Source organism: Mercenaria mercenaria, chromosome 9, assembly GCF_021730395.1.
Source record: "Mercenaria mercenaria strain notata chromosome 9, MADL_Memer_1, whole genome shotgun sequence".
In the NCBI taxonomy this organism is placed as follows: Eukaryota; Metazoa; Mollusca; class Bivalvia; order Venerida; family Veneridae; genus Mercenaria; species Mercenaria mercenaria.
In genome coordinates, this window is record NC_069369.1 from 43,942,568 (window position 1) to 43,966,892 (window position 24,325).

Sequence of the window (24,325 nt, forward strand, 5' to 3'; positions counted from 1 at the left end):
TGTATCATGTCTATTCTTTTTCAAAAGATTACTTTTAGTTGATCTCGTAAACGACACTGGGTAGTGATCGCTGATTGCATACTCAGGCACTATTATGTCAGTAATCAAATCTTTCCTTGTGGTATAGATGTGATCAATGATTGACGAACTATTTTTACCAATCCTTGTCGGAGTATTAATGAGCTAAGTCAGTCCAAATTTAGGAATAAATGATTCCCAACCTTTGTTACTGAATTTATTTATTTTATTATTAGGACTATATATTTAATGTTAAAATCTCCGAGTGCATGAATTTCACAATTATTATGATCTGCTTTATTGAACTGGCGCTCATACAAATCTGTCCATGTCTGAGTAGAGTTAGGAGGTCTGTATGCAAAGTTTAGCAAAAATGGTTTGTTTCTGCATAAATTTACTTGTATCCAAATGGATTCCATATTTTCCGTCTCTAAATCATAGCGTCGTATATATGGGATTTTATTCGATATATAAACTAGTACACCACCACCTTTTTTCAACAAACGATCTTTTCGCTCAAAGACGTAGCCATTAGTTAATATGTAAATTGCAATCATCGATTTTATCTGATAAGAATGTTTCGCAAAGTCCTAATATATCAATTGGACATTGTTTTAATAAATATTGCCTAAGTTCGTCCAGTTTATTAAGGATGTGTTGTATATTTAGATTTACTACATGTAATCCCTTAATTGTATAACAAAACGGCTTTTTATCATTTCTACTATCATCATCACTCGTATTTGCATAATTATTTTCATGAGAAAAAGTGATGGCAAACTGTCTACTAACATGTTGAATAGAGTTTAAATTATTGTTATGTTGACACCGGAGTGTTTGAAATATCATTTAAACACTCAGAAAATATGAATTTGAGATTATATAAATTTACAGTACTGTTTGAATTAGAACCCTTCGTTTCGTCATTCTCAAGTATATCTAACCGACTGTGATATCGGTTTATGTAAATATAAGACTGTGAATAAATACATTTAGATGCAGACGAGAATAAATCACACATTCTTATAAACAATTGTAATAATTGTGACCATTGAAATAATATTAAGGGGTTATACATCCTTCGATAATTATTTATATCATTTTTTTTTCTCAAAATAACGCATATATCTTTACCCTGTGGAATATCAGAAGTACGTTTACAACTTATATTATTACAACATGAGCACAGCTGAGCTAAATGTTCGTAAATGTTTTCATCTTTGACGCAGTAAGAGTGTTTGTCGCCTTTGTCCTATTGATTTCGGTGCAACATAGGTGTCGAACGACTATTGCCTCCCCATCCTGTTTTATATCGCATTTCAGGACTGTAATAGTCATAACGCGAGTTATTTTTGTTCCATGTGGTCCGTCCACACTCACTAGTGTGATGGTTATTCATTTTGCAGTGTACACACCACAAAGGATTTCCCCGGGTATCTCGACGTTGATTCGTACTTCTTGGGGGACGCTGATATTGCCTGTACCACATACTCTGGTTCTGGTAATTATTTCGGTTGCTATGCATAGGTTGATTCCGTCGTGGGGTACGGGTCTGTTTTCTACGTAGCATTACGTCTGAATGACGGGAATCTCCATATTGGTGTTCCTCGTAGACACGTGTATGTTGTTGCATTGCTGGTGGCCTTTTAGTAATGTTTACTGACTTGTCGATGTTATTAATGAGAGCGCTTGAACCCTTCCGACTTGTGTATCGTTTTATTTGATTTCAAGGTTTTGTCAGAACCTGAAGACTGTTGATACGGACCGCGTTGATTATTTATGATTGTTCTTGATTTAATTTGATCAACAATTGACTTAAGTCTATTTTGTATACTTTCGTTGAACGATTTTATGTCATAATGCGCTTCCTGTACGTTTGCTTGTACTGTTTCTATTTTCCTATCTGTAGTATCGGTTCGCTGGGAAGACTGCCTTTTGATACTTACAACCTCATCGCGCAATCGTTCGAAGTTGGCACTTGTACTTTCAATGTGATCGAATAGTTATTTTTAATATCCGAAATATCCAACTGCACCTCCTTAAGTATTTGTAGAATCTCAACATCATATTGACATGTTCCAACACTATCTTCTTTTTTCTTGTTTGTGCATTGAAAGATTTCATTATCACTCTCATCTTCGTGACTTTCAACACAGTCATTACTTTGATTATAAATGAAGCTAGAATTTTCTTCATTTGATTGCTCTAGAGCACGATCAGATGTAGTCGACGCTTCACTCACTGGTTCTTCTTCGGAGATGGATTCAGATGCCAAACATGTTATAATATTCTGTTTGATTTGTTCATTGAAAGAGCTAAGTGAACAGTCCTGCTCAAGAAGTTTATTCTCCAGTATTTCCAAGATTTCAATTATGTCAACACTCAAAAATAGTTGAATTCCCTTTCCATTTATCAAAAGAGAACACTTTGTGTGATAAAGATTGATAGTATAGTGAGCTGAATTTTCCGTTGATACTTTATATTTGGTTTCTACATTGTTTTGTTTTTTGTCAATAACGGACGTGCATACTGATTTATTTTTCATGACATCTGAGGTAAAGTAATTATGTGCCGCGATATTTTCACTTAGGAAAAATGACTGTATATTTCTCGATGCAAATCCAATAATCTTTTTATAATTACTACACGTGTATTATTCATTACATCAATGATATAAATTTTGTTTTTTAGTCAGAGTTGAACTGAAAATGTCGTGGTTAAAGAACTTAAAAATAGGACGATATTCATGAATCCATAAAAGTGACGTCACAATTGACGACACGCACCCGATATGAAACTGGAACGTCAATATGGAAAAATATTTCTTGCACACCGGAGTCGCGTTTCCGTTGATTTTACCCATGCCGGCAAAAGATGGCTCTCATTCTGTTAATGACAACTAGCGCTTTATGCATTGATTATATATGGTATTGTTTATGTGAACTAAGAAATTTCAGGTACCATGAGAGCTTCTCTCCGTTCCTTTTACATGAAGTATATTTCTCGGTCCAAAAAGACGTTATTTTACGGAAAGAACATACCGTTACGCTAGAAACGATAAAACTAAAGTGGGAATTTGTTATTGTGCTTCACTGAAACGTCATGAAGTCACTTGAACGGCTTATGGACGTAAATTCCCGCGCTATGCGTACATACCCTACTATGAGAAAGAGTGCTGCAAATAAAGTCTTTATATTTGCTTTTTTTCTTCTATCATTTGTAAAATACGGTATGCAAAAAATAATCTGTCAGAATAAAACGCTTATTTGTATATGATATGCAGAAGTTTCAGTCATGTGTTTATGAATCGAATATAAATATCCGTCCTGAGGACACCTGCGCCTTGGGCGGTTACGAGTTATGACGTCTCAGGTTCCTAATACATTCGCAAGTAATAATAATTATTATATGCGGACAAAATGAGTGACACGCTTGCACATGATGACGAAAACATTTGTTACGAAATAGCAAGGCTCTGGAAGTAATGCATCATGATATACAGTATTGATTAACTGATTGCGCATGAATCAGTTGTTACGTGTGTAATATATATCGTCATTGTAATATATATGTATTAATTTATTGAGATGGCTTATTGACACACAAACAGAACAAGACCCGAAGGATGGTTTATATATTTAATATGTGTGTTGCATCCAAAGTATAAACTCACACTCTCTCTATAGAAATATGTATATATCTTACATACAGAAACAATAATGGAATATGATATCATAGGCGGGGCTTAATCTATCTTGTAGACTTGCTTACTACATCCTCCTTTACCTTTAGATTAGAACTCATCAATAATCAGAATACATAAATTGTTTAAAATAATCAAAGTTCAAATATATACTCAAAACATGAAAATTCTGTTCTAATGATATAAGCTAGTTAGCAAGTCTATTATCATAATATCTCCTCTTTTTTTTCAGCAAAGTTCATTAACGCTTGTTATCAACATAATCAGTTTATAGAGCATCTGCTTTAGCTAAGTACTTTTACAATGTCACTGTAAATTGAAATATCCTGGGAAAGTCCTCGGAATGTTCCGTCGTTATCTAACAGTTTCGTGTTTTATCTCAAAACCCTAAAATGTGTACAATCAACTGTTGTTTTTATCAAAATTATAAATTAAGTTTTGAGTTCTACCGCCCAAGTACTAATTATAATGTAATTGTGAAACAGACAAGTAATAATTCCCAAGAGTAACATAATATTTTCACACACTGATCATTTGTCCAAAGAATAATAAATCCAGCAAGCGAATATAAAATGACTACACTGCTATGGTAGCAAATAGGGCATTATTATGGCCCACACAACACTTAGGTGACTAATCCTGTGCACTGAAACATGTGAAATTATGTCACTGATTAATCCAATCATTCATTGACAAAACGTCTAGGCGGTCGTCGTTTCCTTTGCGACCTTTGACGTGGTGCAAATACAGTATCTGCAGGTTTCGTCTGCGCCAGCTCATGACCACCTTGAACTACCCTGAACTTTGACACGTCTCGTGTAATTTCCTTTCCTCTGTGCTTGATTGTTAACATTGAACCTTTCCTAGCAATGACAATGCCAGGTGTAGGGTCAAACACTGTCTCAAATTTGTTACGTTGTTCTCGTTTTAGTAACACACGGTCTCCAATTTTCAATGCACTTGGCTGTGCTCTTCTGTTTTTGTCCGCATAAAGTTTGTTTTTCGATTTTGACAGACTGTCCCTGTCGCGAACATCTGTGTCTTGCTTTTCAAATGTCATTGATGGTAATTTCGTTTTTACTTTCCGATTGTACATTAATTCACTTGGAGCTTTTTGTGTTGAAGATTGTGGCGAATTGCGAAAATTCATTAGATATCTGTTCAACGCTCTCTTATAATCTTGACCTGATGCTATTGCGGTTTTGACTGATTTTTGCAATGGTGCCATGAATCGCTCGACTATTGCATTTCCTTGTGGGTGCAATGGAGTAATTCGTTTATGTTTAAATCCCGACTTATCAGCATATTCTCTGAAAGTACGACTCTGAAATGGAGGTCCATTGTCCGTTCTCAATACGTCTGGATATCCAAATATCGAAAATATTGATTCCAAACGCGGTATGACAGTTTCTGCGGATGTTGACCTGACTCTCTCAACTATTGGAAAACGACTATAATCGCATATTACCACTAATAACAGGTACCCGTCCGGGAATGGTCCACAAAAGTCACAACTGACTTCAGAAAACACATCTCGTGGCAGAGGTGTAGGTTTTATCGGATCTGGAGTACATCCTGGTGATGCAGCTTGGCACACAATGCATGATTTGCATGCTTCTTCAACCATTTTATCCATATGCGGGAACCAACAATATTCCCGAAGTAATCCTTTGCACTTTGATTCGCCTTGGTGACCCTCGTGCGAAAGTAACACTGTTTGTTTTTGCAAAGTTTCTGGTATACAAAGCTGTGTACCCCGTAACAACACATATCCTTCATCGGTATATGCAACTGCAAGTTCTTGATTCTTGTTTAAATTTTCGTATAAACGAAAACTTTCATCGGATTGGCATTTCTGATTTTTCCAGTCATTTGTTTCTATTGCATTCTTGACACAACTTAATACACAGTCTGATTTAGTAGCTTTTGCTACGTCTGATAGCTTCAATGCATCTGGCAAAGTGTTATCAGTGATAAAACTGATATATTGTTCGGCTACTGTGTTGGTCGCGTGTCTCGCGTGCGGATGTCTGGAAAGATAATCTGAGATCATTAGACTACCTGGTCTATAAATCGTCTGGAAATCATACGTTAACAACTTCAAACGCCAACGTTCTAATCTTGGTGACTGTATATTCTTTACGTTGTTGAAGATTGATTGAAGTGCAGCGTGATCCGTTATCAGTTTGAATTGCTTGCCGAATAAGTACAAATGAAAATGTTGAATCATGATAACAGCACTTAAAGCTTCTCTCTCTGTTTGCGAATAGCGCGCTTGTACTGAATTGTAAGCTTTGCTTCCATACGACACTATTTTTCCTTTCTGAATAAGTATTCCTGAACAGCCTACTGGGCTGCCGTCTACCCAGAGTTCAGTTTCTTTCCTCGGGTCGAAATACGTCATGACTTTGTCACTAGTCAATGCCTCTTTTAGTGAAGTGAACGATTTTTCCTGATCGTCATTCCATTCGAATTTTACATCCTGATGAGTAAGTCGTCGTAATGGTTCCGTTAGGACTGAATAGCCATCTATGAACTTAGACAAATAGTTTGTGAGACCAAGAAATGAACGGATTTCGGATACAGATTTTGGTCTGTCCATGTTTTTTACTGCATCTACCTTGTCAGGATCAGGTGAAATTCCCGATTCCGAAAACACGTATCCGTAGAATTTGATTTTTGATTGTCCGAACGAACATTTTTTCTTGTTCAATGTCAGGTTCCGTTCTTGAAGACGCTGAAGTAATGCTCGCAGATTGATATCATGTTTCATCACGCGTTTTGCCGTAGCATACGATATCGTCAGCAATGTTTAACACGCCTGTTAGACCCTGAAGTGCTTGACGAAGCTCATTTTGGAACAGAATCGGTGCTGCTGACACTCCAAAATTTAAACGTTTATATCGAAAAAGTCCAACATGTGTCTGAAACGTTGTCATTGCACGTGATGACTCATCCAGTTCAATTTGATGGAAAGCTTTGTACAGATCGAGACGCGAAAACACTTTTGCGCCGTTCAACGTTAAGATTATATCATCCACCGTCGGACTAACATTTTTCTCTGTTTTAATTGCGGTGTTGGCTTTCCTCATATCTATGCACACTCTTACTTCTCTCGGTGAATTTGGTTTTGGAGCAGCTACCAGGTTCGATACCCATGGTGTTGGTACACCTTCCACTTTTTCAATAACATCCATATCCTCCAAACTTTTAAGTTCCTGCTCAACTTGCTCACGCACATGAAATGGCACTCTCCTAGGAGGCTGAGCTACTGGCACAACACTTTCATCAATGTGAAACTTAACTTTTCTGTCTTTCAGACATCCTAACCCAGTGAAAACTTGCGAGTATTCTTCGGTAAGTCCTTCATATTCGTCTTTGGTTTGAACAGATTGTATCTGCGGTAAAATCCCAAGCTCTACTGACAGCTCATAACTAATCAATGATTCTTTATTACCCGTAACGATATGGAAATCTCTGGTCACGAATTTTGAGTCCGACTCAACAAGCAAAGAACATTTACCTTGGAATGGCAGTGGAGACTTCTGTCCAAATGCGAACGCTTTCGTGGTCGCTTTCTTGATTTCCGGTGATTTTTTCATTTTCTTAAGGACAATTTCACTGACAATATTGATCGATGACCCGCTATCAACCAAAACATTCACATCTACACCATTTAATTTTATTCTTTTCTTTGGCACTTTCTTTCTATCTAACATGAATCCAAATAGCACATCACATTCATCCGAATTGCAATCCGTCTCGTATTCATCTGTTAAAATTTCTAAATCCGGCTGTTCATCCTCGATCAATGTCACCTGCTTCTTACGTTTTCTACAAACAGATATATAATGGTTCTTCTTATGGCAATAATTACATTCTGCTCCAAGCGCGGGGCAACGTGATATATGTGGGTATTTTCCTCCACAGTTACGACATTTCTTGCTAGTTTGGTGAGGACTGATTCGCCTTCCCGACGACAAGCCTGCTTGCGGTAAACCTTGATATGAACTAGAACGTTGTTGCGAACGTTGTGGTACGAATCCCTTTGATTTCCGACTAAAATATGGATTGCTGTTTACACGCACTACCTGCTGACTACTAGTGTCCTTTGACATACTTGTTGCTTGAGTCTTCGAAATTTCCATTGTTCTCATCATTGTAAGTAAGTCATTAAGTGATTTTTCTGAATCTTGCAAACATCTCATTCTCATTTTTTTGCGAAATAACACCCTGTATGATTTGGCTTTTAATTTCTGACTCAGTGTCCGAAAATTCACAGTTTTTAGCTTTTTGTCGTAATCTAGTCACATATTGGTCAATCATTTCACCGTGCAACTGTTTAATATTCCTGAATTCGAAATTTCAAACTGAGTGTTTTTTCTAGGTTTGAAATAGTTCGTAAGTCCAGCTTTTGTTTCATCGTAATTTTCACTCTCTCCATGCAGATTTAACGTATCATAAATGTCATATACATCATCTCCAGCATAGTGCAGTAACAGTGCCTTTTTCCTTTTTCTTGTATTTATACCTAGCCCAACAAATAAATTCTCCAATTTATCTACATATTTGTCCCACCGAACACCTAGGGAATTTTCGTCAGCGTAAACATCAAATTTGGGAAACGCAGGTAAATTTTCCATTGTCACAAAATCACTTAATCCTCAGTTTTAAAATAATCCGATCATCGTCGCCATTGTAATATATATCGTCATTGTAATATATATGTATTAATTTATTGAGATGGCTTATTGACACACAAACAGAACAAGACCCGAAGGATGGTTTATATATTTAATATGTGTGTTGCATCCAAAGTATAAACTCACACTCTCTCTATAGAAATATGTATATATCTTACATACAGAAACAATAATGGAATATGATATCATAGGCGGGGCTTAATCTATCTTGTAGACTTGCTTACTACAACGTGTTCTTACGTGAATATTTAATAAGTGTGAACGTATAAGCTATTTTGAGTCGATTTTGTAACATTAATGAAGCGTTTTACGTCACTCTGATAAAAGTTATTAAGGTTCGTAGTAATGGAAGGCCATAGGTGCCCCGCTGAACATTATTTCTTCTACGGACGGGCATCTTGGTAGAGCAAACGACCTAGTGCAAGTGTACTGGATGGCTTTCTTTCTTTACGCGATCCGTAAACCAACGCTCTACCTACTAAGCTAAGCGGGCGGGCTGATTTAATGAGAATGTTGAAAAGCAAGTTTATTTTGCTTTTTGAGAAAGGGACGCAGTAAAATGCAAATTTGTCTGAGATTAAAATAAATAATATTTGCATGACTTCCAATTCAAAGAAAGGAAAAGTGCGATTCAGTAAAACGACAAAGTAAAAGAGATTCGAGTAACTGCAAGAGTTTAATGAATTTAGTTTGGAAAAGATATTTAAAAGGTAATGCAATAAATTGCATAAATATGGCGTTTCGTAGTAAAACACAAGTTTCGTGAATTTAATAGGGAAATTGGGTTATGAATACAATGCGAAATAATGAAATTTTCTGTATAAAATTGTAATGTTCTTCCAAGTATTAAAACCTTACAGGTTCTCAACCCACTTTTAACGCAAAATGTAAATATTGAAATGCATAACATGTATACACTTTTTTAAAACTGAGTGTATGAGTAATGTTTCAGCTGAACACCACTACTGTGTAGGAGTCACCAACAATGCTTACAACATTCACTGGTATTTAAATTAAGTGTAAGTATTTCTTTAGCGAACACCTGAAGATTCTTGTTTCTATTGTAGAGCATTAACTTTACGTTTTATTTTCATGCTGAAATTGTATATAATTGTATGCATCCATTTCAAATACTTTTACACCAGCCTGCGTAAGACTTTAATGTGTAAAATGATAACGACAAACTGAGCCACGCCATGAGAAAACCAACATAGTGAGTTTGCGACCAGCATGGATCCAGACCAGCCTACGCATCCGCGCAATCTGGGTAAGGATCCATGTTGTTCGCTAACGGTTTTTCTAATTGGAATAGGCTTTGACAGGGAACAGCATCGATCCTGACCAGACTGCGCGGATGCGCAGGCTGGTCTGAATCAATATGCTGGTCGCAAAGACACTATGTTGGTTTTCTCATGGCACGGCTCAAATACGACGTTATCAAGTCATTTATGAAAGTGTCTAAGAAATGTTCTCAATGTAAAAATAAAATGTACATATGAATTTTCTACAAGTTCAAATGGTAATTATGATATTAAGACTTTGCAACACTGTATATGAGACGTTGTCACATCAGTATTGTCCGTTATCGTTGCGGCCTTGCATAAGTTTATTTGTAGTTAGTTCGTTTTATCTTCCAAATTCTGCAAATAGCTAATATTGCTTCCACACATTAAACTCCTCTTTTCAGTTATGAAAACGTAGATTCAATGCTTTATAGCACATAATAAATGAATCAACAAGGTCATACGTAGCGACACCGTACTACAGGTAATAAATAACGTTACATATCCATCATGCCGAAAGATACTCCAACCTGCAGCGATAAGAAGCGAAGTGCTGTTTCACCACTGGATCAGGCGGACTAAAAAGTCACGCACATTTTCTGTCGATAGTGAAACTGGTGATAATGAAAATATTATTCAGCTTAGTCCTGAGCATATATCACAGATCGGCGAAGTTCTGAAGTCGTCGTTTGAAAACCAAATTTCATCTATGATTGGAAGCATCGTTTCGGGTGTTCTGAAGGGCATCGAGGAAAAGGTTTCTTCCCTGGAACTCAAAAATTCAACCCTTCGAGAAAAAGTACACTCTCTTGAAGAAAAAGTAGTGCACCTTGAGCGGAAAATTGATTCTTTGTCTGTTGACCAAGACCGGGCGAATCAGTATTCCAGGCGAAACTGTTTGAGAATTACCGGAGTTCCTGAGGGCGAAAGCGAGTCTACTTACGAAATTGTCCTCAATTTATTTTCTAAAATTGGAGCCGAGGTATCCTTGGAGGGCATCGATCATTGCCACAGACTGGGTAGACCCAAACAGAAATCTGCACCTCAGTCTTCGAGTCGTCCGAGGGATATCATAGTTAAGTTTGTCTCATACCGATGTTTATAATGTTTATAAACTTAGAACCAAACTGAAAGATGTTGGCTACAGGAGAGTTTTCATGAACGAAGAGCTCACCAGGACACGCGCCGATCTGTTTTCGCAAGCTCGTTTATGGCTGAAAAACAGGTCTGTAAGCGGAGTATGGACACAGGATGGCGTTATAATGGTAAAAACAAACAGCCAATCTGTCCACAGACTCGAATCTCGGGCCGATGTAGAATCATTCAGATCGAACCACGGACTCGCGTAACTTTCGCGAAACAGTATACTATTGCTGTACCATAGTTATCATCATCACATAGTATCCTTGGGGTTTTTGTTGTTGTATTTTTCTTGTATGTCATATGCAGAAGTCTAGCTTTACTTTTTCCGGTTAAACAGGTCTCTAGCGTATCTGTTAAGGACTATGCTATTTCGACAATGCAAAATTCGTATGTAAAACTGAGATTGTCGTAACAACGCAAGAAATGCACGGGGATCAAAAAGAAACTAATAATTATAAGAAAATGTATCTCCGAATAAATTATAAAGTATCAATGACACTCAAAAACATGTCCCAACAGTGCACTAGAAGAAAATGCATAGAAATTTTCGGGGTAAGTATTTGGTACCGTAAGTATCTCATATATATACAATATATATATTCTTCAATCAAGGATATGTCGGTGTAAATGAGCTGAGCGTTAGCTTTCTAAGAAAACGCCGTTAAACTATGTTACACGAATCACACGTGCACCGCTCTTTTACAAAACTGTGTCCGCCATGTTTTCTTCAGTGAACGAAATAAAAGGAGTATTTTACCTTATATTTCCTTATTGTAGAGTACGATTGACTTTCTAATCTAAATAAAACATCACTTTTTTTATAACATCCCACTGTCCGATCTTTCTGATCACTTAACAATCACTCACAATTACAAAATAAAACCAACGTGTCATCCAAATTATCACTTTACACGGCTTCATGGACATCACGGCCTACTAACATTAAATTTGTAGTCATGCGCCAACCAAACAAATGATGAAAGATCGGTACTTTTTCAAAGACATGTTTTATTTCCTGTAATTTTCTGATATTCTAACCTTCAAACAACCGAATTGTATGCACAGAAATAACGAAACATTTATGCAATATAGCTTTTAGTATAAATTTTGGATCTATCTTTTTCCAGCCCAACAACAAACATGTATATGTCACAAACCCGGTCTGTCCTCGAAATCAGTGTCAAAGGTTACTAGAACATAAATACAATAAATAAACAACCGCTTACTATGTTCTTGTAAGTCCTGTAAGATGAAACGGCTCGTGTTTATACATTCATATATATTCCGTATCGGGAACATTGACAATCACAAGTCGATCCTTACCACGAACATGAAAACAGTTACTTTTATGCCTTTGTTTACATTTCAAAAGTAACTATTCACATATACGTTCAAGAACGTAAATTTCGTGCTTTCCGACCCACATGGTGTGTAAACTTCTGTATTTAAAAGTATGGTGTATTCGGCAAACCATTTGTAACTTCCGACGTGGTAAATGTCATTGTCAGTTATGTTTACGAAATTTAATTGAATATTTATGTTTTATACTCGCAAAAGAAAAACTTGATGGCCATGGCCGCTGGCTTCGAATTCCTCGCCCATCACCGACGTGGGATCAAAACCCCACTTGAGGTGTGAAACTTTTCACGTAAGGAAGCCATCCAACTGAGGTTAGTGTCTCGATCTAGGTACTAGTCTGAGCCTCAAAAAATGTCTGGAGGGACCCCTGGAGCCTTTCACCACCAACAAAACCTGGGAAAAGTTCATTGTGTCGTTTCGGTGTTACTCACAATCAAACAAAATAAACATTGTTCCCGTTTTTGTTTGTTTGTTTTATATAAATGAATATGCAAAAAGGGTTTGTTTGTTTCAGTGTAACGTCAAAATATAATATTACAATTATATATCAACAGTGAACGCCACATGCATTATTTGTTCACGAGGGGTTATGCTTTAATCTTACAGGTAAAACAAATATATTCCTATTGTATAAAGGGTAAAGGTAAATATATATGTATATGTGTGTACTCGTGGAATTAAATGTTAAGTGTAAAAAGTATATATTCACAGTTCAAATCATCCATGCTAAATGATACGTACGATATGTTTGCTTTCTCACTGTCTAACATGTTCAAAATGATTTATTCGATTTTTATCATAGAGTTCTAGTTTATTTTTCACCTTAAATTAAAGCAAACGTGTTCAATATAATTTTAAATAAACTCTGAAGTTTAGTAGGTTGTAGCATTCTCTAGGTCAATGGTATTTTTATTACCTTCTGTAGTCAGTCATTATCTATTGTAAAAAAAAACTCTTTTTAACCAAAGTGGAAAAATTCAGGTACTTGAAAATGCAGCTTTCTAAAGTTAGAATTCTCGATGTCATTTGTCAGACATACCTTGTAAATAAATAATATTATTACAAAATTAATACTGCTATTTCTTTTGTTGCACTTTGCGGAATTATGATAAAGTTATTTATGTGCATCTGTTCACAACGAAGCACTGACCCTGAGGACTATGTATGGGAAAATATAAGAGTGAACAGTGTTGACTGAAAAAGGGCAATATTTATTTTGCCGAACAATACCTTAACAAATATATATTTTCACATATCTGGGCGAAAAATACCGCTTAACAAATATATATATTCATATATCTGGGCGAAAAATACCGCCATTGCAAAACAATACATTACAAAATATATATATTTTCACATGTCTGGGCAGAAAATACCGCCGAAAAATACCTTAACAAATTTATATTTTCACATATCTGGGCGAAACATATCGTCCTTAACAAATAGATATGTTCTCATATCTGAATGGAGTTACAGTCCAATACCATAACAAATATATATATTCACATATTAGGGCGGATATAACCGCCGAAAGCATATCAAGAAATGTAGATGAATTTGCATATTAAGAGAAATCTTTCAAAATTAGAAAATTGTCACTTGAAAGAGGAGGCGGAATGGCATGTGGTGGTAAGATAAAACCAGAAATTAGCCAAAATAAAATTAAAGAAAGAAGCGTGCTATTCACTCTTAAATGCTGACGAAGAAGGAAGATGCCGTTTCACGATTGGTTCAACGGTATAAAATGAATTCATTGATTGGCTTTTACCGTAGTATATAAATTAACATATTTCAGAATAGGACCGATTTGCTCCAAATGTACAACAATGACATAAATAATTTTATCTACCTATAAAATTCATATATATATGAGCAGTACAATTCCTGTAAATGAGCAATACGTAAGCGCTCAGGCCCCTCTCGCACACCATACCTATAGTTCGGACTTCTTTAATGTGTAAAGGCATGTGCACAAAAATGACAAATTTTGCCAACACCTGGTAAATTGTAATGTGTTTTTTAGAAAAGTAATAAACGGAAATAGAAAAATAGCTCTCAGCTCATTTACACGGATAGTTTAGCTTTATTATGTATGTTATAGTTTTTCGCAGTTATGCACGATGACATAGAATACTTACCCCGAAAATTGTGACACGAACATACTGATAACTTTTCCCACTTTACTTTTTAAATTAAAGTAAGAGTTCAGCACTTCATGGTTTTGATGTATTGTCACATTGGAATAACGTTTGTTTTACAGTAACTTCGAAATTAATCAGAAATAATATCATGTACCCCACCCACCTAATTCATAATTTCAAAATAGCATAGGCCTTAATACATGTATTTCTTCCAAATCGTAATCACACACTCTTTTTATTTTATTTTTTAAAATTTTGGCCGTATTCATTGTATTACACAAAGCGTTCACTGATGATAATATCATTTTTTTCAGTTTTTTTTTTTTCAAATTTCATCAGTCAGTACGAAATGAATGTAAATCAACTGCCCGTTATAAAAATGTATATGTTAGCTAGAGACAGCATACTGTCTCTGTTTACTTCCAAGAAAATGTGTATCCGTGTTCCGTGTTTAAATTATGGGTTTAAATTATGGAACAACATACTCGCCATGTTTTATTTGTCTGGAACAACGTATTGCCATTTTGTGATCAAACATTAAGTCTAGTGATAGCATCTTTCTTTGTTCACTCATATTTACTTCAAAGAAACTGTATGTGTTTAAAGTATGGAACGACCTACTCACCATCTATTTTTTGTTTTGTTTTTGAAACGTAAAACATACCGCCATCTTGTTGATTTGTGATTAACATTAAGTCTAGCGATTGAATCATACTGTCTCTGTCTACTCATGTAACTGTGTAACTGTTTAAATTATGGAACGACGTTCTCGCCGTGGGTTTATTTTTTGCTCTTTTTTTTCCCGAAACACATACCATACTGCCATTTGTGATAACACGTTAAGTCTATTGATAAATTCATACTGTCATTGTTAACCCATGTTTACTTCCAAGAAAATGTGTAACTGAGTTTAAACTATTGAACGATTTTTTGTTGTTGTTGTTTTTCTTTTTCTGAAACACATCAACATACCCACCATCATTCTGTGAATATATGTTAACCCTAGTTATTGATCGCGGCCTGCGATCAAATGGAATAGGTGAAGTATATGCGCGATGGGGAAAATATTTCATGATGGACCTGTGAATTCTTTACTTATGGGTGAAACAGGTCTCATAAGCGTAAATACGACTTGCTTCTACTGATTATAAAACATACCGTACGATTTGTTGTGAATTAACTGTTGTTGTACTTTTTGTTGTTCAACCGCCACCCTTGTTCCTTGTTTAAGAGCAACATTTAAAAAACACGTTTTTTTCATCCTCAAGTAATAAGTAAAATAGACTCGCCCAGTGTAATCAATAACCCACAATTGACCGACCCCTCTGGTACAGTATCAAGACGCATAATCTAACTCTATACATAGAGCGCCTACTTCACCCGATTTACATTCGGAACATTGTCACGCGTTTCGGGCTTTATCGTATGTTTAACATGGGATTTTTGAACCGTCCAAAGATGTTGGAAATGTTTGTCTCATTGTTTATTTTTTTTTTTTAATAAAAATGTTACTGCTTTCATTGTCTACCAGTTTTTTTCCACCCTTGCCTGAAAAAACAGTAATGAGTTTGTACACTGTTCAGACAATTGTGCTCTGTTGAAATTTAACCAAACACAAGTTTACCTGCATAAACAGAAAGCATGATATCTTAAACGTATGTCACTTTACCTGTCCAGTACTGGACATTATGGTAAGCGCTTCTTTCCTGCACAAATGACAATTTCGCAACTTCTGTCCGGTTTGTACAAATTTCTGGCTATACTGTCTCTGTTTACTCAAGTTTCCAAGAAGACGCGTAACTGTTATTAAATTATGGAACGACGTACTCGCCATTTTTATTTTCTCGAAATACATAACATACTGCCATTTTTGAGATTATACGTTAGGCCTAGTGACAATCTGACTAAAGTACTTGATCTTCTAAACGAAGATCTGAGATGACCCATTCACATTCGTCTTTCCAATATTGCTATTTTTATTTTCGCAAATCTATTTTTATTTGAACCAATCAAACAACTTGTTCGGATGTCAAAGAGTAAGAAAAATTTGCAGTCAATCCAGGGCTCGAACCTGGGACCTCTCGCTTACAAAGCAAGTGCCCTACCGACTGAGCTAACCGGCTATCTAACATCTTTCGACATAAAAATTGTAGATATCAAAAACCAAGGCTTTTTAAAGCTTGCAGAATGTTTTAAGTTAGCTCTTGATTGGCTAGTGGAAGGGTTGTCAGAACCAGGCTATCTGTAATCTTCTTCTGATCAATACCTCCCGTCTGGAAGAACCGTCGTAGTGACGTAATGAATCGTAGGAATAAATCCACCACTACACAATGAATATATACTTGTATATAATCCAGTACCGCACGGTGAACATTTATGTACAACACAATTGTATTATTAATATTACTATGTACGCTTTGTTTTTAATAATTTTTTTCTGTAAACGTCAAACAGTTTGTATTTATGTTCTACTTATTACCGGAAGTGGTGACCCTTGACCCTTCTGCCTTTTCTTTGGGTAATAGCAAACAATGAATTGTATCTTATACAATGAATATTGTGGATATATCTTCTACACAAATACTCTAATTCTTGGAACTGTTCAATACATGTAGTATCATGACAATATCGGTCTTTTTTCTCCACTAGGAATGTACAGTCAATTAACACTTGCAATTTACTGTCTGTTGATAATTTATCAAACTTGATATTATAAGTTTTTTTCTAAAACTTGACTTATTTCAGGGAAGCATACATCTCTCTGTGATTCTAATACGGAGCATTGTAGTACAAAGTGTTCAGTTGTTTCACTGTCTTCGAAGCACAGTTTACATGTCGGATCAACTTCATTTTGGTTGAATGCTACACGTGTAGATTGCAGGATATAAGTTGATGTCGCCAGTTTCAATTTGATGGGAATTCTGTTCAAACATCTGTTAGATTTCACCGGAATACGCAACAATGGATGGAGTTTTCCTGGACGGTAGCAGTGGGTCAGATATTCTAATGTTTTACATTCACCGGCTGCATCCATAATTGAAGATTCCCAGTAAAGATTCACATTAATGTTTACTGTTTCCACCTTGATTTTGTATATACCCCATTAAGTATTTTATCTGCTTCTGGAAGTGAGTATTTTATCAGTATCTTCTTTGCTTGAATAAACCAACTGCTACTTTCAGGAGATTTCACCGAACGTTGTCTCCTGGAGAGTCGCTTTTCTACCGATTGTTCAGATTGTAGACAAATATTATTAAAAGTTGTCAGAATTATTTTGTGAATGTTTGATTGGAAGTACACCAGATAGCATATACACTGCTGTATCACTAGTATTTGTTGTCAAAGACAATATTTGTTTTAACATCTTTTTTTGGAAGCGTTCTAAACGAGATAACTGTGTTTTATTCGGAATTACAATCTCTAGACCATAAATTAAGATAGGAAACACATAACTGTTGTACAAGCTAAGTGACGTTTCTGGGTCTAAACCATTTGTTCCATGTTATCCAGATGCCATCAGACTGTATATAGTTTTACGTGCCTTTTCAATGTTATGGTCAATTTGAATTTCAGAAGTTTGAGTTAACGTATTGCTTCTTTTCACACCAAGGTGAGTTGCAGTTTGTACATTGGTTATGGGACTATTGTATAGTTCAAACTGATGTTGATTATCAGAATTCTTCAAATTTCTTCTACTCGAAAATTGTAGTGCTTTCGTCTTTTTTGGTTGTAAAGTGTACCTTTCTGAATTTGCGAAGTCTTCAGCAATATTAATCAAAATTTGTGTCTCTGAGTGATCGTAAGAGTTAAGTGTCACGTCATCTGCACACGCATTAGAGCAACAGTTGATGTCACCAATGGATACGCCTATGTTTGCTTCTTCCAAACGTTTTAACAGTGGGTTTACGTAAACCTTGTAAAAATCTGCACTAGCTACGCCTCCTTGTTTCACTCCTTGATATACTGAGAATGGTTCTGACCTTTTATGTTGCCATTTAACAACACTAGTTGATTCTGTGTGAAGACTCTTGATCAATGACCAATGTCTGTCATTAATACCAATGTGAAAAAGACGACGTAATAAGTGTTCATGGTTCACGACATCAAATGCTGCTTTGGCATCAAGAAATACAAGGTCACAGTGAATGTTTTTATCTTTACACTCTCTGGTTACTTCGACTATCAAATATGCATATAATGGAGAAGTATTTTTAGTAAATCCTCTCTGATAAACACTTTGTGAATGGTCAATTGTTGAGATGATACGTTTTTTTGAGATAATTTCAACAATTTTTTCAAAAACAGGCAAGATGGTAATTCCACGATAGTTTACAGAGTCGTTTGCACTACCCTTATTTTTGTATATTGGAGTCAGTAATCCAATTTTTAAGGAACTTGGGATTTCTCCTTCTTCAAAAATACGGTTTATGCATCTTAATAGAATGTCTTTAAAATCTGATCCAGCATATAATACATGTTCTATTGTTAATCCGTTGATGTCTGCAGATTTACCTTTATTTATGTTCCGTATTGCTTCAGTCAATTCTTCTTTTGTGACTGGAGTTACAGGTTTGTCTTTAACAATGCTCTGAATACAGTTTACCTCAAACTTCACCTGAGAATTAAAAGCAGAGTCAAATTTGTCGTTGACACTTTCCCGTGCTAAGTTTTCAAAATGATGCTTTAAACCCTGTGCAATATTTTCATCAGAGTACAATGTATCACCTACGTTAAGATCATCGATAAAATTTAAAAGTCTGTTCCGTTGCTTATTAACTAAGGAGTGAAAGAGTTTTGAGTCTCCTGTACGTGCATTCATGATCTTCCTTCTATCAGTCAAGTCTCTTCGTGCGTGTTCTCTCCTAATAGCACTTCTAAGAAGTTTCTTACAAGATTTCCTATGTATACAAGCCGGGTGATAAGGGTCATTAGGTTTTCTTTCTGCTGCCCATTTCCTTACAGACTCTCTTGTTTTTCTCATATTACTTGAAATTTCTGCATTCCATACATTTAATTTTGGTTTAGATTTCCTAATTATACGCTTTGGGGTGACTTTGTCTCCGGCAAATTTAAGCACTTCAACCAATCCTTCACAGGTAGAGTTTGCGGTTTCGGTAACATTCAGGTCACGTTTACTTTGAAGAGATTCAGATACAGCTTTCTCATATACTTCAGTGTCAATCTTATCCCATCTATTTCTAGTCGGTTATTCGTTCTAAACTCTCGGCCTCTGTCAAGAAGGAGGGGATTACTTTTTTTTTACACTGTCCCGTGTCTTTGGAACATGGTGGGGGTAAGAGTGAGGTTGGGTGCGCACCATAAACCAGTTTAAGCTCCCCGGTGGTGTTTTTGCCACTGACCGTTCCAAGGCGGTGCCCCACTGTGTTCCTTTGTTTGTTCGTTTTGTCCTATTGTGTTGGCTTTGTGAGTGCGTGCGTGTATGTGTGTGTGTGTGTTTGTGGTGTGCGCGTCTGCGTGCTGTGGGTTTCGTTTTGGGGAGGCTGCGTTTTTGGTACGTGGCATTCCCTGTTTGATATTTGTCTTTGTTTTTTTTTGCAACTGTTTTTATTTTCATTGAATTCCTCTTATCTTTACCGTAAACTGGTACTTCAATTGACATAAAAATTGGATGATGGTCTGAGATATTTTGCGCAAAGTTTGACAGTACTTTTTTGTCTGTGTAAGAAAAACCGTTAGCACAAACGAGAAAATAGTCTATTTCTGTGCAATCATTCCCAAGAGGGGAAATGACAGTCTTACCACTATTTGTATACTTAAATTCAAAATTATCTACAAAGTTTTTCAAATACAGTGATCTCTTAGATAAATTGTCTGTAACTTTATGTGAAATATTTTCATTTAAGTCACCTGCAATTACAATCATATGCGTTAGCTGGCATTTTGTACATATTTCTGATAAAATGTCTATGCACTCTAAAAATTCTTCCGTAGAGTCATGTTTTCCACGTGAAAGTAAGTAAACGGATATGCACAAGAGTTTGTCACCATTTGATAAATTTATTTCGAGACATTGCATACGTTCATTGCCATCTGAAAGAGGTTTTATAAGAGAATTGAGTTCATTTTGCCAAATCGCAGCAACACCACCATATCCCCGAGGAAGTTGTAACGGTTGCAGTGGATGATAAAAGTCTGTACCCTTAGCAGCTAAATTTACCCCACTGAACATTTCTCCAATATTATGAATTTTACATTCAAACAGCCAGTGTTCCTGTATAAAAACAATGTCCGCAGATTTCAGAAGTTCAACTATGGCAACCGAATTTGCAATTAATTGAGACAAGATTTAATGTTTTTACATTTTTTACTGATTTTTTTTGTTACAGTGTCCCGTTGTGACGGGACTAATACATCCCTAAAAAAGACTTGGTATTAAAAGACGTTTCGTTGGTCTGTGTATGGTTTAATGAAGGAGGAGCACTCCTGGTGTTACGCGACATATTTGTAGATTCAACGGTGTGTGTAACCGGAATTTGTTTACTTTGAGTTTCATTTCCAGCTGTAACTTCATGAGACAGCATCCCTGATCTACGTTGATTAGGACGTGTTACTGTTGTATGTTGGTTTACATGTACAGATGTTGGTTGGTTTACACGCTTATCTGTTGTTGCACAACCTCTTTGCGTTGAACCTTGTTGATGTTTATTGTTGTCCTTACCTACTTCCATCTGGGTTGGAGCACAATAAAGATTCGGTCCCAAGAGACCGCCTCGGTAGCCTAGTGGTAGAGCGTCCGCTTCGAGTGCGGGAGGTCGTGGGTTCGATCCCTGGCCGCGTCATACCAAAGACGTAAAAAATGGTACTAGTAGCTTCCTCACTTGGCGCTCAGCATTAAGAGGATAGTACTAGGACTGGTCAGCCCGGTGTCAGTATAATGTGACTGGGTGGGGTATCATGTCATGTGTCTACGGCGTGATATTCCAGTGAGGCAGCACTATAAAGTCGGGCATTGTGCTCACTGCTACAAGTAGACACCGTCGTTCATATGACTGAAAAATTGTTGAGAAAGACGTTAAACCCGAACACACTCACTCACTGTCCCAAGAGAGATTCATGAAGTTTGTTTCTTGGTATTTGTACAAAGATTTCATCTTTGGTCTTTCATGCACCATCTTCTTTAGTAGCGTCTGGTCCTGCCTCTAAGTTGCTGTCATTAGCCTTAGTTACCCTAATATTTGTCCTTGGTGAATTTGTATCAGCATCTAGGTTTTCAAGTTGTTTATCTACTTGTTTAAGAATAAAATTTGTTACTTTCTCATGGACTGCATTTAAAATTGAAAAATTATCAGCTGCACTTGGTTGGTGAATACTTGTATTTGAACTGGAGCTGTTGGTTGGCTTATTTTCAAGCAATTCAATTCTTGAGGTTAAAGTTTTCAAGGTTAGTTCAAGTTCCTTGTTTCAAGTTTTTCGCAATGTGACGTAATTCTGATGTGATCTTTTGATTTTTCTTTCAATAGCTTCTCTTTAAGTTTCAACTCTTCTTCGATTTTTTAATGTTTTGTTTCTTTACTTTTCATTGCGTGAAGATTTTGCTCAGAAAGCCTGAAGCATGTTTATTTCCAAGAAATGTGTGTTAAAATTATGGTATGACGTTTTTGCCATGTTTTACTTTCTCGAAAGTCATAGTATTCTGCCTTTTTGTGAATATACTTTAGTGATAAAATCATATTGGCTTTGTTTACTCATGTTTGCTTCGAAGAAAACGTGTAATTGTGTTTAAATTATGGATCAAAGTTTTCATCATTTTTCTCTCTTAACACATAATATACTGTCATTTTATGATTATACGTATAGTTTAGTGATAAAATCAGACTGTCTCTGTTTACTCATGTTTCCAAGGAAATGTGTTATATAACACCTAATATACTATCATTTGTGATTATACGTTAAGCATAGTGATAGAATTATGCTGTCTCTGCTTATTCATGTTTACTTCAAGAAATGTGTAACTGTGTTTATACTATGAAACGACGTACTCGCCATGTTATTATGTCTCCGCCCCCCCCCACCCTCTGGGGGATATATATTGTTTTTGCCCTGTCCGTCCGTCCGTACGTCACACTTCATTTCCGATCAATAACTGGAGAACCATTTGACCTAGAACCTTCAAACTTCATAGCATGGCAGGACTTATGGAGTAGACGACCCCTATTGTTTTTGGGGTCACTCCGTCAAAGGTCAAGGTCACAGGTGCCTGAACATGGAAAACCATTTCCGATCAATTACTTGAGAACCACTTGACCCAAAATGTTGAAACTTCATAGGATGATTGGTCATGCAGAGTAGATTACCCCTATTGAGTTTGGGGTCACTCCGTTAAAGGTCAAGGGGCCCCGAACAAGGAAAACCATTTCAGGTCAGTAAGGTCAAGGTCACAGGGGCCTGAACATGAAAAACCATTTCCGATCAATAACTTGAGAACCACTTGACCAAGAATGTTGAAACTTCATAGGATGATTGGACATACAGAGTAGATGACCCCTATTGATTTTGGGGTCACTCAGTTAAAGTTCAAGGTCACAGGGGTCTGAACATGGAAAACCATTTCCGGTCAGTAACTTGAGAACCACTTGACCCAGAATGTTGGAACTTCATAGGATGATTGGACTTGCAGAGTAGATGATCCCTATTAATTTTGGGGTCACTGCATTAAAGGTCAAGGTCACACGGGCCCAAACAAGGAAAACCATTTCCGGTCAGTAACTTAAGAAACCACTTGACCCAGAATGTTGAAACTTCATAGGATGATTGGTCATGCAGAGTAGATGACCCCTATTGATTTTGGGGCCACTCTATTAAAGGTCAAGGTCACTGAACATGAAAAACCATTTCCGATCAATAACCATGTGGGCACGGTCAGGCTTACATGTAGCGAGTCGCAATATTGCACTTCCCTAATCAGCAAAATCAGGCTGGCCATTTTATAAATTGCGTGCATGTTTTGTGCTTTTAATTAATGGCAAGATCAGGACTCTCATACAAGAATACAGAAAGTTATCAAAACGGAAGTTTTGCACAATCCATTAAAAATAGCATGCCAAAATCATCAATTTTGCACCCTTTGAACAGCCTGCAAGAACAATGCCCGATTTTATTGCATTTCTCAATTTAATAGTCCCTACTGAACTTCAGGATATAAACAAAATGGGGGCCCATCCAGCTCAATTTTTCAAAATATAGCGAAAAAGTTTCTGAGTGTCAATCAACAAGCAGGGAACCCTTCCGTGATTTGAATTTCCCGCGCCATGGTGACTCACCGATTCATACAAAGCTAGCAGCAGTTAGTTTTACAACTTGCATCAGAATTTTACATGTATAAGCTGTTTAAATTTTCTAAAGAATTAAAAGCCTAGATCTTGGCAGTGGGCCAAGGGATTTCTGTCTTCACCAGCACAGTTGGGGGCTAATGACTATCACAGTATGGTTCCATTATCGCATAGTGCGGCAGTTTTCCTTTGATCTTGGCAGTATGTTAAACATGGTAACACACATTAATACTACAAAACTGTTACAATGTATATCAACACAGAAATCTCTATAGAGTTTCATTAGAAAAAAACTGTTGTGATATATATCAGCACAGTAAAACTGTTCCGATATATATCGCAACACTTTTTCTCTATCGAGGTCCTATTGAGGGAGTATAATTTTTTCCTTTCAAAGAGAAGATGATTTTAGCTCCAATTTACAGTTCACAGAGAAAGAATTATCACAAACACCTACATTTATAAAGTAAAAGAATAAGTAATAGTTATAGTATGTGTGAGTGTGTTACCAGGTTATATCAGACCTAGGGGTACATCGAGGGTATTTTCTCTGCACATATCGTCAAGGCCAGTAGGCCGAGACAGATATGTGAAGAGAAAAATACCGAGATGTACCCCTAGCTCTGATATATCCTGGTAACACACGAGCATTGCATATTATAACTGTTTTATCGCATAGTTTATC

At 36.4% G+C, this 24,325-nt stretch overlaps 1 protein-coding gene across 1 annotated transcript; it reads right to left on the bottom strand.

Annotated features, from left to right (window-relative positions):
- Positions 1 to 6,483: 6,483 nt before the first annotated feature.
- On the bottom strand, positions 6,484 to 7,935 carry LOC128559270 (uncharacterized protein K02A2.6-like). The gene has a single exon (XM_053550533.1). The coding sequence runs from the start codon at positions 7,933 to 7,935 to the stop codon at positions 6,484 to 6,486; it is 1,452 nt and encodes a 483-aa protein (XP_053406508.1).
- Between the last annotated feature and the right edge of the window lie 16,390 nt (positions 7,936 to 24,325).

Coding starts and splice junctions, on each gene's coding strand:
- LOC128559270 (XM_053550533.1), bottom strand. CDS start 7,935: ATGAGAATGAGATGTTTGCAAGATTCAGAAAAATCACTTAATGACTTA.